At 40.9% G+C, this 14,996-nt stretch overlaps 1 protein-coding gene across 1 annotated transcript in view; it reads right to left on the bottom strand.

Moving 5' to 3' along the window:
* Positions 1-14,996, bottom strand: part of LOC120515224 (interferon-induced protein 44-like) — a 35,860-nt gene that overhangs the window by 11,500 nt on the left and 9,364 nt on the right. Inside the window, exon 2 of the mRNA XM_039736003.1 lies at positions 3,535-3,703. Coding sequence (XP_039591937.1) covers positions 3,535-3,703 — 169 coding nt within the window. The remainder of the gene's footprint in view (positions 1-3,534; positions 3,704-14,996) is intronic.

Below are 14,996 nucleotides of genomic sequence, written 5' to 3'. Positions count from 1 at the left end.
GTACATCGTTCTACAATTCAGCGCAATTTGCACAAAGAACATCAGAATGGCAGGGTGATGAGAAAGAAGCCCTTTCTGCACTCACCCCACAAACAGAGTGGCTTGTTGTATCAAATGCCCATTTAGACAAATCAGATTCAATTGGGAACAAAGTGCTTTGGACTGATGAGACAAAAATGGAGTTATTTGGTCAGAACAAAAAGCGCTTTGCATTGCAGAAGAAGAACACTGCATTCCAAGAAAAACACCTGCTACCTCCTGTCAAATGTGGTGGAGGTCCCATCATGCTGTGGGGCTGTGTGGCCAGTTCAGGGACTGGGGCCCTTGTTAAAGTCGAGGGTCGGATGAATTTAACCCAATATCAACAAATTCTTCAGGATAACGTTCAAGCATCAGTCACAAAGTTGAAGTTACTTAAGCAGGGGTTGGATATTCCACAAGACAATGACCCAAAACACAGTTCAAAATCTACAAAGACATTCATGCAGAGGGAGAAGTACAATGTTCTGAAATGGCCGTCACAGTCCTCTGACTTGAATATCATTGAAAATCTATGGGATAATTTGAAGCAGGCTGTCTGTGCTCAGCAGACATCAAACTGAACTGAATTGGAGAGATTTTGTATGAAGAATAGTCAGAAATTTGTCCATCCAGAATCCAGACACTTATCAAACGTTATAAGAGGACAGCATCAAGAGGCTCAAAGGAGCAAAAGGAGGCTCAACTGAGTATTGATGTCATAACTCTGTTGGGTGCCCACATTTATGCACCTGTCTAATTTTGTTATGATGCATATTGCATATTTTCTGTTAATCCAATAAACTCAATGTCACTGCTGAAATTCTGTTTCCATAAGGCATGTCATATATTAAAAGGAAGTTGCTACTTTAAAAGCTCAGCCAATGAGAAACAAAAATCCAAAGAACTAAGAGGGGTTCCTAAACTTTTTCATATGACTATAAGTTTTGTGTAAAGGAATAACTTTGGCTCCTCAAATCCCATTGGGGGTCAGTTGAGGTGGCCTACACATCTTCGAGTCCTACTGATTTGTTTTTAACCTATTGGTTTACTCTTTATCATAAGGGTGTAACTTCCTGCACAAAATATGGTCCAAAAATGACCAAGAATGAGGGGTTTTTGGGTCTAGAGAGGCAAAAGTAGAAAAGAAACCCAAACAGTTCAGCATCTTGTATAACTAGACATCAAGACAAGTTAAATGGGACATCATATATGGGGGTTTTGTCATACTGTTGATTTAAGAGGCTCCAATCAAAAAAAAAAAAGTGATTTCAAAGCATTCAGAAATAATTCTTATGAACACCAAATTAGTCTGTTTGACCTCACCATTTTACCGTATTCATCTTGTTTCAACTAGTAAATTCAACTCAGGGTCATGGCAGCTCAGAATCTGACTAGCATGCGAGCAAGGAGTAGCCAGTCCATCACTGGGCCACTCAAACACACAAGGCCAGATTGGGCTTGTAGAGTTAAATGAATGTAAATGTCTTTAAAATGTGGCAGAAGGTAATAAGCTCCAGAATGAAAACCCACATAGACATGGAGAACATAAAAAACTCACAAAAGCAGTGACCAGGGACCTCGTGTATAAACAGCGCGTACGCACAAAAATGTTGCATACTCCTGTTTCCACGTTTACATCGCAATGTATAAAAACTAAACTTGGCGTAAAGCCACACACATTCCCATGCTAACTTTAACCTGTGTGTACTCAAGTCTCCACTCGGTTTTGCAAACTGGCGGAACCCAGTATCAAAGCTGTGCTACTTTTCCTGTGTCATTTCCCATTCTTTTTTAGATTCACATCCCTGATTCAGCTTTATCAAATACACTGAAAATAAATGCATATCATTTATAAATTTAAACTATCTGAATGTAATCATCCTGTAACAATACAATGGTCCACGGAATGGCAAAACTATTTCCAATACCATAGCTGCTTTAGCGTTGTTACCCTCAGTGCACCACATGCTGTCTCAGCCATGTGCACAGTCTATTTGAACTTGGGATCTGAGAAACTAGTAAATTGAACATTGATTTTAAGATCAAGTTTATGACATTCTTTAATGACAAAATAAACTACGAGATTGACACTCAGACGGTGGGCTACTATTTGCCTTTTCATGGCGACTTTGATATCTGACCACTTCTTTTTTTATTTTGGACACTGTGAGACTTTCTGAACTTGAACTTTCGAGTGTCTCCACTCTGTATCTCTCGATCAACTTCCTTTGTTGTTTATGCTTAAGCCAACAAATTGTACATTTTTCCTTGCCTCCACTTCACATTCACTGAAGTTCTTCTTTTTCTCCTGTGTTTTTGCCATTGTTTTTTTTTAACAAAACACTAAAATTAAGGTGCTATTTATACTGATTTGCATATTCAAAGGGGTGTAATTCTGGGAGGATTCGGGGTGGGCGGCAGGTATTTGCACGTGTGTTACTTTTCACATTGACCAGGATTTATGGCGCGGAAGTGAATGGAAGTTGAATCTGAATTTTTTTGTGCGTACACACAATTACACTTTTGTCCATGCGCCATGTTTTAGTGTGATTTCAAACCTAGGAGGCTGAATCTGTGAGGCAGCAATGTTGACCACTGCATCACCATGCTGTCCTTTTGTTCAAATACTGTGGGCTAAAACTACCCATTATTAAAAACAATTCAGTATTATGTTTTATTTCTCTGTCCCAGAGGGGACTGGGGGGTCTCATGGTCTGGAATCCCTACAGATTTTATTTTTTCTCCAGCTGTCTGGAGTGTTTTTTTTTTGTTTTTTCTGTCCCCCCTGGCCATTGAACCTTACTCTTATTCGATGTTAATTAATGTTGATGTATTTTGTTTTCTTATTGTGACTTTTATTTTTCTATTCTTTATTATGTAAAGCACTTTGAGCTACTGTTTGTATGAAAATGTGCTATAGAAATAAATGTTGTTGTTGTTATCCACGGTTAGAAATGGAACAGCATGGTATCATCCTGTTATCTTTCAATATGTTCCTAATTCATACAATACAATTCTTTATTTGACACATTTTCAATGAACAAAGTAAAAAACCTGTTTACATTTACAAAGACACATTCATCCTTCCATTTTTAAATACATTTAATCCAGTGTAGGTTCATGGGTAGCCAAACCTATCCCAGCACTATTGTGTATGTGACAGGAACTAACCCTGAAAATATAATCGATAAACTCAATCATACCTGGTGAAACTGAAATTGGTGCTCCATCTCACTGAAACATCATGGAGACGGGGAAAGAAAACAAGACCACTAAAAGAAAATCCACACTGACATTGACTGGGCTGGCAGCTGAACCCAGGACTATGAGTAGTAGTGACTGTGGCAGCAGGGCTAACTACTGAAATGCACTGAATATTGTAAGTCATGTAAAACACATTAAATAAAAACAAAACATAAACACCACATAACACGCTATGCACACATGTGTATTTATATAGATATTTCATTAAATGAGATTATACAGTAACAGTAATTACAAGACATTACTCACCCATCTTGTGGGCCTCTTCGTGTATTGTCTGAAACATATTTTGCAGTTGTTTCTGCAAAAGGCTTGCCGCACTGGTATCAATGACGTAGACGATGCAGTGCACCTTATCTGCCAGACTGGACTGCTCATCACAGGTCTTGCATACATCCTTTGCTTGTTTGGGATCAAACTGGAAAGAAATGATCAAGTTGTATGTGCTGCCCAAGACACCAACGTCAGTTTTAGACATTTGTGTTCCGTCCATTTTTTTGACTTCTCAATTGGTGGTATGAAGACTAAAGACAGTTGTATAAGGACGAGATACTGAAGGAGCCCTGCCTGGCCAGATTTAAAAGTGAAAAAAGGAATCAAACCCTGTTTAGTTATGCTTCAGTAAATTGGACAATGTGTTGTTGTGCCTAAAACATTTAGCCCTTTATTCAGTTCTTCATTTAGAATCTCTGTCATTGCCCAATTGCACCTTTTAATGGTTATTGAAATATTTATTCACACACAGAGAACCAAAGACACATAAGTGAGCATGTAGTGTGGTAGACAGTAGGACTTTAGTGACTCAAAACTCAAGTTGATGTTAATTTGGAAGTATTAAGTGGACAGGACTGGCTGAATGGCATTATCTTGTCTAAATGTTTCTGCTGTTAAATGTTAAAAGAAGGTCAATTACAGTTTCTTTATCTGAGTTGAAGTCTTCAGACAGTGTTGAGGGTTAATTAGCAATGAGTGAAAAATGGATCTGAGCAAGAAGGAGATGGTTAAAGAATTATGGTGGATTTGAGAAAAAGACAGACACAAACAAAACAAAAATAGCTGACAGAGTTGAGGTGACCTTGGAAGAGAAGAAACTAAAGGACCTTCAGGATGCCAGCAGTTGAAGCCGAGTTCATTAAAAAGAAAAATTATGACTAGGGTCCTGAAGAGGACAGTGTGCTTTTTAATGAATTTTAGAAGAGGGTGTTCCTATAGGAATGAAAAATGAAAAAAGATATTTCCTTAATATCTCTTTGGTTACTCCTAGACAACAATGGGATCAGAAATAAATAAAATGGAGACATGTTCTTTTGTCTCCTGCGAAAAAATACTGCGATAGTCTCACAAGTGTCTCCTCTTCAGTTTCAGCAGAGATCTGAAGTCACACCATGGGCTCAGATCTTCCAAATAGTCAATTGACATTTTTTTTGCAATTTGAAAGTATTTGCATTGCGTTCCCAGTAATATATGCTGAAATGTATGGGAAGTTGTTTGTAATAATAAAACAATTTACTATGATTGCATAACTGTAGTCTTTGCTTCTGAATAATACTATTAGTTGCTCAAACTGATATTGCTGGGCTTCAACTAGATTACAGTCATGCTGAAAGAAAAGGCAAATTTTGTGATGTGGTGGTTAAGACTTTACGGTTGTAGGCTCAGATCCTGCTACTGACACTGTATGACTCTGAGCAAGTCACTTCATCTGCCTCTGCTCCAGTTGGAAAAACAAAAGAAATGGAACCAATTGTATCTCAAACATTCTACACCACCTTGGATACCCTAGTGAAAAAACAGCATACTACAATAAACTGCTCAAAAAATTAATCCGAGTATAGCATCAAGTCAGTGAAACCTCTGGGCTATTGATCTGGTCAGTTAAGTAGCATAGGGGCTTGTTAATTAGTTTCAGATGCTTTGTTGGGAACAACAGGTGCAGTAGAGGGACAACAATGAGATGACCCCCAAAACAGGAATAGTTTTACAGGTGGAGGGAGGCCACTGACATTTTTCCCTCCTCATCTGTTTTCTCACTCGTTTTGCATTTGGCTACAGTCAGTGTCACTACTGGTAGCATGAGGCGATACCTGGACCATACAGAGGTTGCACAGGTAGTCCAGCTTCTCCAGGATGGCACAACAGTACGTGGCATCGCCAGAAGGTTTGTTGTGTCTCCCAGCACAGTCTCAAGGGCATGGAGGAGATTCCAGGAGACAGACAGGCAGTTACTCATGGAGAGCTGGACAGGGCCTCACGTAGAAGGTCCTTAACCCATCAGCAGGACCCACCGGTATCTGCTACTTTGGGCAAAGAGGAACAGGATGAGCACTGCCAGAGCCTACAAAATGACCTCCAGCAGGCCACTGGTGTGAATGTCTCTGACCTAACAATCAGAAACAGACTTCATGAGGGAGGCCTGAGAGCCTGACATCCTCTAGTGGGCACTGTGGACCTCGATTGGCATTTGTCATAGAATAATAGAATTGGCAAGTCCACCACTGGCGGCCTGTGCTTTTCACAGATGAGAGCAGGTTCATCCTGAGCTCATGTGACAGATGTGGAAGGGTCTGGGGAAGCCGTGGAGAACGTCATGCTGCCTGTAACATCATTCAGCATGACCGATTTGGTGGTGGGGTCAGTGATGGGCTGGGGAGGCATATCCATGAATGGACGCACAGACCTCTACATGCTAGACAACGGTGGGCCTTTAGATATCGGGATGAAAACCTTGGACCCACTGTCAGACCCTATGCTGGTGCAGTAGGTCCTGGGTTCCTTCTGGTGCACAACAATGCCTGACCTCATGTGGCGAGAGGATGAAGGAATTGATACCATTGACTGGCTCCCCTCGCCTGACCCAAATCCAATAGAAGACCTCTGGGACATTTTGTTTTGCTCCATCCGACGCCTCAGTGGTGCCCTTGTTCAGATCTGGGAGGGGATGCCCCAGGACGCCATCTGTCATTTCATTATGATGTCAGGTATGCATACAAGCACTTGGGGGCCATACAAACTCCTTTGTAGTAGTACGATTTGGAGTTTTGGCAAAATGGACTAGCTGGTCTGCTGCAACATGTTTTCACTTTTTGGGGTGTCTTTGAATTCAGGTTGATCATTTTCATTTCCATCAAATGTTGTGCCATCCTTTCGTTCCTAACACATTTTTCCCATTGAGATCTGATGTGTTTTCAAAGTGTTCCTTTAATTTTTTGAGCAGTTTAAATTAATAATGTGCTGCAGTTTTTAAAAGTATAAGAATAATAAATTTTCTTTAAGTGCATTTTTTCAAACACACTTCATTTGTAATATTGTACACTACAAAAGAGTATATTTTGAATGGAAATGCATTTTAGTGTATTTGGGGCGACTGGCCCGGACACAGACTTAATGTCACCCAACACAAGTTTATTGCTCATATCTACAGTGCCACACAACCCCAAAGTCCCCAAAGTCCTGGCCACAACCCAATGCCTTTCCTTCTTCAGGCCGCCTCCTTGTCTCTCCTCCAGACCTTGTCCTCTGCACTCCCGACTCCAGCCATCACATAAAGGGAGGTGGCCCCTTTTATTATCACCCAGACGTGCTCCAGGTGTTTCCTGGCAATCTTCCACCGACACGCCCCAGTGTGGTGGAAGTGCCGGCTGCATCCCCGGGAGCACTCCGGGTGTCCCCGCTCCTCTTCCCCCCAGAACTTCTGGGTGTGGCGGAAGTGCTGAGGTCCAGGGCTCCAAAGGTACTGGGTGCCCCCTGGCGGTGACCACGGGCCTCTACAGGGTTGAGCTTCAAAGCTCTGTACCTGTGGTCCCCAAAGGTTCCAAGGCGGTCGCCCCCATATGGTCTGAGGAAAGCGTAAGCCCTCTTCCGGTCCCCCTGGGCGTCCCAGCCGGGTCGCCCCAGCCATCTCCGACAGTATTTAAGCATACTTGAACTTAAGTATACTTGGTCACAAGTACATTTTGGTGTATTTTTGTATACTTTATAATAGCATATTACAAATGTACATTTCCTTTTGTGTACTTAAGTATACTAGTTCACAAGTAAAGTGTGTTGTATATTCTGTATCAGATACATGATAGATAGATAGATAGATAGATAGATAGATAGATAGATAGATAGATAGATAGATAGATAGATACTTCATGTTAAACACTTTAATTTAAATTTGTTAAGGTACATTTACTATGAATTATGCCATTTTTTAAAGAATTATACCAGTTTCATTTTTCACAGTAGTTTTTAAAGATTCTTTTAATTATTAAAATGTTAAAGAATACTTTTAAAAATTTAATACAATTTAAAAAATATTGGATTTTAATACACGTCAGTATTAAAACAATTCAGCTGCCTGAATCTTAATTGTGCATTTGTTAATTCTCTGTTAATTCTTTCTATGGCGTTTTTACTGAGAAGCAAAATATTTTACTGCCTCTCTGAAATGTGCAGTTTTACACTCACGCTACTTAGTGAAACATTTTTGCGCTGGCATGGTGAGAGGTGTATTTTTTCCGTGGTGTTTTCCTTCTGACTTAGACAATAGACAACCCTGACTGGTGCCTGTCGCTATCCAGTTTGGACCGGAAACCCGATTTGAACCACGTGCAACAACAAAAGCTGCAGAAAAGCATCCTGGGGTATGCTTGGGGGGTTTTCAGTGCCTAGAAATCCTAGAAAATAGACTCCTCTCAGGACTACCAAAATAAAAGATATCAATTGATTGCAACGAGTGCAGAATGGAGCTGCTAGAATTCAAACTAGGAAAAGAAAATCTGAGCACATCTCTCCAGTTTTGATGTCACTACACTGGTTACCTGTGTCATTCAGAATTGACTTTAAAATTCTGCTTATGGTTTATAAAGCCTTAAATAATCTTGCTCCATCTTATATATCAGAATGTCTGACACCTTATATTCCAAATCGTAACCTCAGATCCTCAAATGAGTGTCTCCTTAGAATTCCAAGAACAAAACTTAAAAGAAGTGGTGAGGCGGGCAGGCGGCCTTCTGCTGTTATGCACCTCAAATCTGGAATAGCCTGCCAGTAGGAATTCACCAGGCTGATACAGTAGAGCACTTTAAAACACTGCTGAAAACACATTACTTTAACATGGCCTTTTTATAACTTTATTTTAGTTTAATCCTGATGCTCTGTATATTCAATTAATTATCATTATTATTCATGGTGACTCCAAAATCCGTACTAACCCCTACTTTCTCTTTTGTTCTTTTTCTGTTTTTTCTGTGGTGGTGACCCGCGCCCCCACCACCTGATCAAAAAGCTGTGATGTCCCTCCATTGATGGATTAAAGACCAGAAGTTCACATGGCCATCATCATCAAGTTCTTCCATGTGAACCCTGAATACCATGAGGACTGATTGAGTTCATTGATGTTAGGTAGAATGCCTAGAGGGGGCCGGGTGGTCTCGTGGCCTCAGAACCCCTGCAGATTTTTTTTTTTCTCCAGCCATCTGGAGTTTTTTTGTTTTTTCTGTCCTCCATAGCCATTGGACTTTACTTTTATTCTATGTTCATTAGTGTTCCCTAATTTTAGTTCTTACTTTGTCTTTTTTCTCTTTGTTCATCATGTAAAGCACTTTGAGCTACATTATTTGTATGAAAATGTGCTATAGAAATAAATGTTGTTGTTGTAGAAATGCCACTTTATGCTAAAACCAACCATATATCTCAGATGACAGTGTCATAAAAAGTACAAGCTGTTCCGCTTGTTGGCACAAAAGTTCCGAAATATGAGCAGTGTTTCCGGTTTACAGGGCATCGTGAAGACTTGCTCTCTGAAAGTCAAAAGCATGTTTTTTAAAAGAACAAAGATGAAGAATAATCAATGGAGCATATAAGAGTTTAACTTACTTTGTACAAATAACAATCAGTCCATAAATACATGTGGAATACTTTTTAAAACTCGTACAGATCCTGGCACTATAAGGTATGATTAACAACTCTGCATTACCTGCAGAAGCCAACATAAATGAAGATTCACCAGTGGCAGCGCCAGTGCAAAGGAGGTGAAAGGACATGTCGCCAAATGATGGAAGCAGACGCTGAAATAATTAAGCTTCATTGATAGTGAAAAAGTATAAGCCAGCTTAAGCGAATCTTTTTCAGTTATTATTGCCTGGCCATCTAGAGAACAGAAACAGGTGTTCACATCTGTGTATCAACAATCAGGTTGAGTACTACTTCACTTTGTGCAAATCGTACCAATTTTGGTAGTGTTGCACAATTAGAAAAGCCGTTTTTGGTGGTGTTTTTCAAATTCATATAAGAAGGCTCATGACTTCTTCCTTCAGTCAGAAAAAGGATCCAGCTTGGACACGGATCCAGGAAGTACAAGGAACAGAGAATCTGAGACATACAGTTTCTCAAAACTCATATCAGCTGGTCATCTGTGATGTATTGTTTTGTGCTAATCAGAAAATCTTACTTTATATCAAATTAGAAGTACAATGCTGCACTTTAATTAAGTGATGAAGAAGATGACACCTACCAGCATCTCCACAACCTTCAAGATTTAATAAAAGTAAGATGTCTTGTCAGTTTTAACTATTACATACTAAATGGTTAACATGATATGTTTAATTTTTTTTCTTCTTAACCGGCAAGTGCATAATAAAGGCAGCAGAACAAAACCTGCTGACTTGTCATTTCAACAATTTTCTCAGTCAGGGGCAGAAAAAATAGGTCTGCCATTGTGGTTGATGTAACTATTCTCAGGACAAAACATGAAAAGTTAAAATAATAGTGTAATCATACACTGATGTATGCATTTTGGTGACCTTGTTTACCACTCTGTCTGGCCATCCATTTAGAATGCAACCCTTACTACTGAAGATATTTTTACTTTACTCAGGACACTCTGTGTGCTCTGTTTACGTTCAGTTCATTCATTCAAAAGAAAACTTATATGCAAGCTGATGTAAGATCAAGATATTTAAATTACATGTACAGTCCCACTGACAGGTCAGCTTCTTTACAGCATGCAGGTATTTGAGTTCTGTAGGGCCTACTGCTCAACAAGCTACATATCAGTGTTTAATGAATAGACTGATAATGTAGTGAAGTAAACATTTGCCCTCCCAGTTTTTCATTAAAGTAATACACATTTTGTTTTTCAGGTTTAAGTTGTATTTTATGGACCAGATCACAAAAAACGGCCGTTCGCCTGAAAGGTAATTTCACATACAAGTACCCATGGATATTATAACAATTTCATGTGCTGTGACAAAATATTTTTGAAATTTTATTTATATAATTGCAAAACAAAGACCACATGAAAAAGCCAGTGCTAACCTGACATTTTGATAATTTCTCACTCATGGCCAGAATAACTAGTGCTACCACGAACACCAGGTAAGTAGCTTGTGACTGATGTAGCCATTCACAAGACAAAGATAAATTATTGGTGTCATCAGTATGAAAATACACAGATGTGTGCATTTGGGAAATTTAGTTTAACTTTACTATAATTGTCCTGTTTATGACGTTAAACTGCATCCAGCCCTTCAAGCCGTCCTGAAAATTGCTGGAAAATCAAGGGGTTTGGTGGCAGGATTGACACTCCAGTCACCGTAAAAAAAAACAGCTCTGAGACAACAGACAGGACTCCTTTCTGCTCTCCATGGGAGTAGCTCTCCTGCAGCCACACATAGGAAGGCTGTTTGCATTATGAAGGGGATGGGGGGGAGCACTCGGGAGCCCCATCCCTGGAGGAGTCAAAACTGTTGGAGAGCCAATAGGGTCAGGCCTGTCAGGCGTCAGAATAGTGTGGTGCAGAGGCGTCATCCCAATTTGAGGTACGTGGAATGTCTTGTCTCTCCAGAATGATGATTATCTGCTGTTAGAGGAGATGCGTAAACTCTGCATTTCAGTGGTGGCTTTCTCTGAGGTGCGCAGGCTGGGGACTGGCCAGATCTCTGTAGGTGGATACACCTTTTATTGGTCTGGTTGATCTGATGGCTGTCATATTCAGGGAGTAACTGTTTGGCTTCTTCCGATGGTGTTCGTTGCCACTCCTTTCCTTGAGCATATTATGAGACTCTGACCCTCTGGATGCCTTCTCTGTTTTCTCAGTGTATGCTCCGACCACAGTGAGTGATGTTTCGGTGGGGGAGACATCTTACTCAGGGCTTGATAGGTGCTCGTGAGGTGACATTCTTCTGGTCAATGCAGCCACTAGCACTGACAGGGCTGGCTATGAGGATTGTCTCAGTCCCCATGGGTCTAATGACTGTGGTGAAAGTGGCTCCATGTTTCTTGATTTTTCAAAAGCCAATGGGCAGCATGAGCCACATCGTTGGACTTGGTACTCCAGTACTGCTGGTGGAGTGACAGAGATTGTTAACATCCTCATGAGCAGATGCTGGAGGCTCCAACCAAACTGGAGGGTCTACAGAAGTTCCCAATTTGTGAATTCTGACCACAGACTTGTTGTTGCCACTCTGAAGATCCAGCGTAGGTCCAGTAGGTTATCACCTATGAGGAAAAAGAGGCTGGACCTGGCTAGACTCCAAGATCAGGCTGTTTCTGATGAGTTTGCATACAGTTTGTGTGAGGAACTTATGGATTTGGGTGCAACTGCAGATCCTAATGTGATGTGGGAGACCCTCCATGACAAGACCCGGAAGGTTGCTGAGGGTTGTGTTGGTGTTACTGATGCTCCCAAAAGGAGGTGTTTCACCTTGCAGGGCACTCTAGATATCATCGAGAGGAGTCGCAGTGCACGCCTTGATGACAACTCCGGTCTGTACTGGGAACTGAAAAGGATGGCTGTGAGGGCTGTGATGACAGATCAAGAGGCATTTGATAAAGGAATCTGTGAGCAAGTGAAACACCATCTATGGTCTAGTGACCCACGTCCTGCTTACAGAGGAACTGAAGCATTACATAAGCCCAAATCTGTTCCTCGGAGAGTCGCAGTCAGGGCGGCTGATGGAACAGTCCTTATGGGTTAGATTGCAGTTGTGACCTGCTGGGCTGGCTACTTTGAGCAGCTGTTTAAGGCTGATCCTCCAGCTAGGACATTGGATATCTCTGCTCCACCATTTTTGAGGCTGATCCTCCAATTTGCTGTGAACCACGCAGTCTCACTGAGATTTCACAGGTGGTGAACCAGCTGAGGGGAGACAAGGCTGCAGGGATCTATAGTATTCCAGGGGGAACTTCTCCAGGCTGGTGGTAAGGCTGTCCTCCTGGCATTGCAAGCAATCTTTGCTTCCATTTGTGAGATTGGCATCATCCCAGCTGAATGGAAAATGGGACTTGTCGCCCCTATCTGGAAAGGGAATGGTGATTGCCTGGATTGCGGCAACTACAGGGGGATGCCACTGCTCTCAGTGCCGGGTAAGGTCCTTTCTAGGGTCATCCTCAACAGGATCTGTGATCACTTGCTCAGCCACCAGCAACTGGAGCACTCTGGTTTTATGCCTAAGAAGTCTACCGTTGAGGGCATTCTGGCACTGAGGGTTCTCATGGAGCGTAAACGCGAATATCGGCAGTATTTCTTTGCAGAATTTGTCAATTTTCATACAACATTTGACTCAGTTGATTGAGCTGTCCTGTGGGACTTTGCGGGATCCACTCAAGGTTGCTGGATATCATGGTCTGCTTGTACACTGGTACTGTGAGTGCTGTGCAGACTGTAGGCAGAATCTCTGCATTTTTCCCAATTGATTCTGGGGTTCATCAGGAGTGTGTTCTTTCTCCTAGTCTGTTCAGTGCTTGCATGGACTGGATGTTGGGCAAGGTCGTGGGGTCCAGCGTATGGGGCATATGTTGGCGAACAAAGATTCGCTGATCTTGACTTTGTTGATGATGCTGTGATCTTCGTGGAGTCAATGGAGGAACTGATCGGGACTCTCGAGAGACTGATTGAGGAGTCTGAGTGTCTGAGCTCGCGAGTGTCCAGATAGAATCTAAGATCCAGGCCTTTAATGACCTCTTAGGCACAGCCATCAGCAGTGTGTCTGTCTGCGGAGGGAGTGTCAACCTTGTCGAGAGGTTTACTTACCTCAGCACTGACATGCATGTCTCTGTTGACTCTTCCTATGAAGTCAAAAGACGGATTGGGAGAGCATGACGGTCATGAGGTCACTGGAAAGAGGTGTGTGGTTCTGCCGATATCTGTGCAAAAGGACGAAGGTCCAAGTCTTTAGAGTCCTGGGCTTCCTGTCTTGCTATATGTTTGTGAGACATGGACGCTATCCAGTGACCTGTGACAAAGACTTGACTCCTTCGGAGAATCCTTGGGTATCGTTGGTTTGACTTGGGTCTAATAAGCAGTTGCTCAAGGAGTCCCGATTGAGGCACATTATCTGCACTGTGAGGGAGTGTCAGTTACTGCACTACCGCCATGTGCCGCAATTCCTTGAGGGTGATCCGGCTCACAGGATTGTCATTGTTGAGGACCCAAGCGGCTGGAGCAGGCCAAGGGGATGCCCATGTAATGCCAGGCTGTGGCAGATATAGGGTCATTTCCTGAGGTTGGGACTGGACTGTGTGTCTGCCTGGGGGTTTGCCAACCAGGATCTCGAGCTGTTTAATCGTGTGGTGAGTGCGACAATGCGCTGTACCAGTGCATGCTCCCCAACCTGACCTGGCCTGATAATTGTCAAACAAAGTTTGTCGTATTAATGGCTAAGTTATATAATGTAGCTTTAACAGGTTGCAGTAGGTCTGGACCGGGGGGCATCTCAGCAGAACCTGCCTGATCAGAATGTGCTTTACAGTGAGTATTGTGTACACATAACACCTAGTAGCAATGAACTTGTACTTTTATCGTTTTTGATATATTCTACTTTCTATTACAGATTACTTCAGAACAACAATTACTGTGCTGTGGAAAGTACAGGATGAGCTCACCATCAAACTATCTAACATCACACAGTAACTGTAAAAATGTGCAAGTAATGTACAATATTAATATTATTGCTACTTTTTTATTCTTATTTTGCTTTGTACATAAGTCTTTAATCAACAATGAACTGTTTTCTAGAAAGAAGTGAAATTTTTATTTGAGATGGTTTTTAGTTTAGTTAATTTAGTTTAGTTAATTTATTAAGAAAGAGTTAGAAATGTTAGCTTGACCTTTGATTAAATTTATGTTGTTGTGTTTAATATTGTTCTGATTTGGGGCTGAAGCTAAGTGTCCTTGGTTTATTGTAAATAAATGCAGTAATTATAAAATAAGGTTGACTTTTAATTTAATTCAAATATGTGTATTTCTTCATATGTACTAATTTCATCACATTATACATTTTACCAGATTGAAATTGTTAATGTGTTAATAATGTTAAAATAATTGCATTAACAGATTACACAGTATATATTTTAGCATGTTTGTAACATAAAAAAATTGTGATTTTAGCTATACTTTTAAGACACAACCAAAGTTTATTTATAATGTACAAATAATTACATTATACATTTATTTTTTAACTATTTCAAAGACATTTATTAGTCACTTAAAGTATAATTATAGTGGTCATGTAATTAAAAAGACAGAGACAAAGAGACAAAGGTAATTCTGAAACATAAATGAGAATCTCTTTAAAGTCTCATGAGCCATCAAAGATCAACCAGAGCAGTAAAATTTTCCTATGGGTTTGTGTGGAAGAAGCAACAGCAGGGAGAATATTTCTCTTGATCTTTGCATCTATTTGCTTGACAGTACTACAGACTTCATTTTACATTTGTAATACCCT

Source organism: Polypterus senegalus, chromosome 14 (assembly GCF_016835505.1).
Source record: "Polypterus senegalus isolate Bchr_013 chromosome 14, ASM1683550v1, whole genome shotgun sequence".
Lineage (NCBI taxonomy): Eukaryota > Metazoa > Chordata > Cladistia > Polypteriformes > Polypteridae > Polypterus > Polypterus senegalus.
The sequence above is the reverse complement of the archived record's forward strand: the minus strand, read 5'-3'. Positions and strand labels throughout refer to the sequence as shown.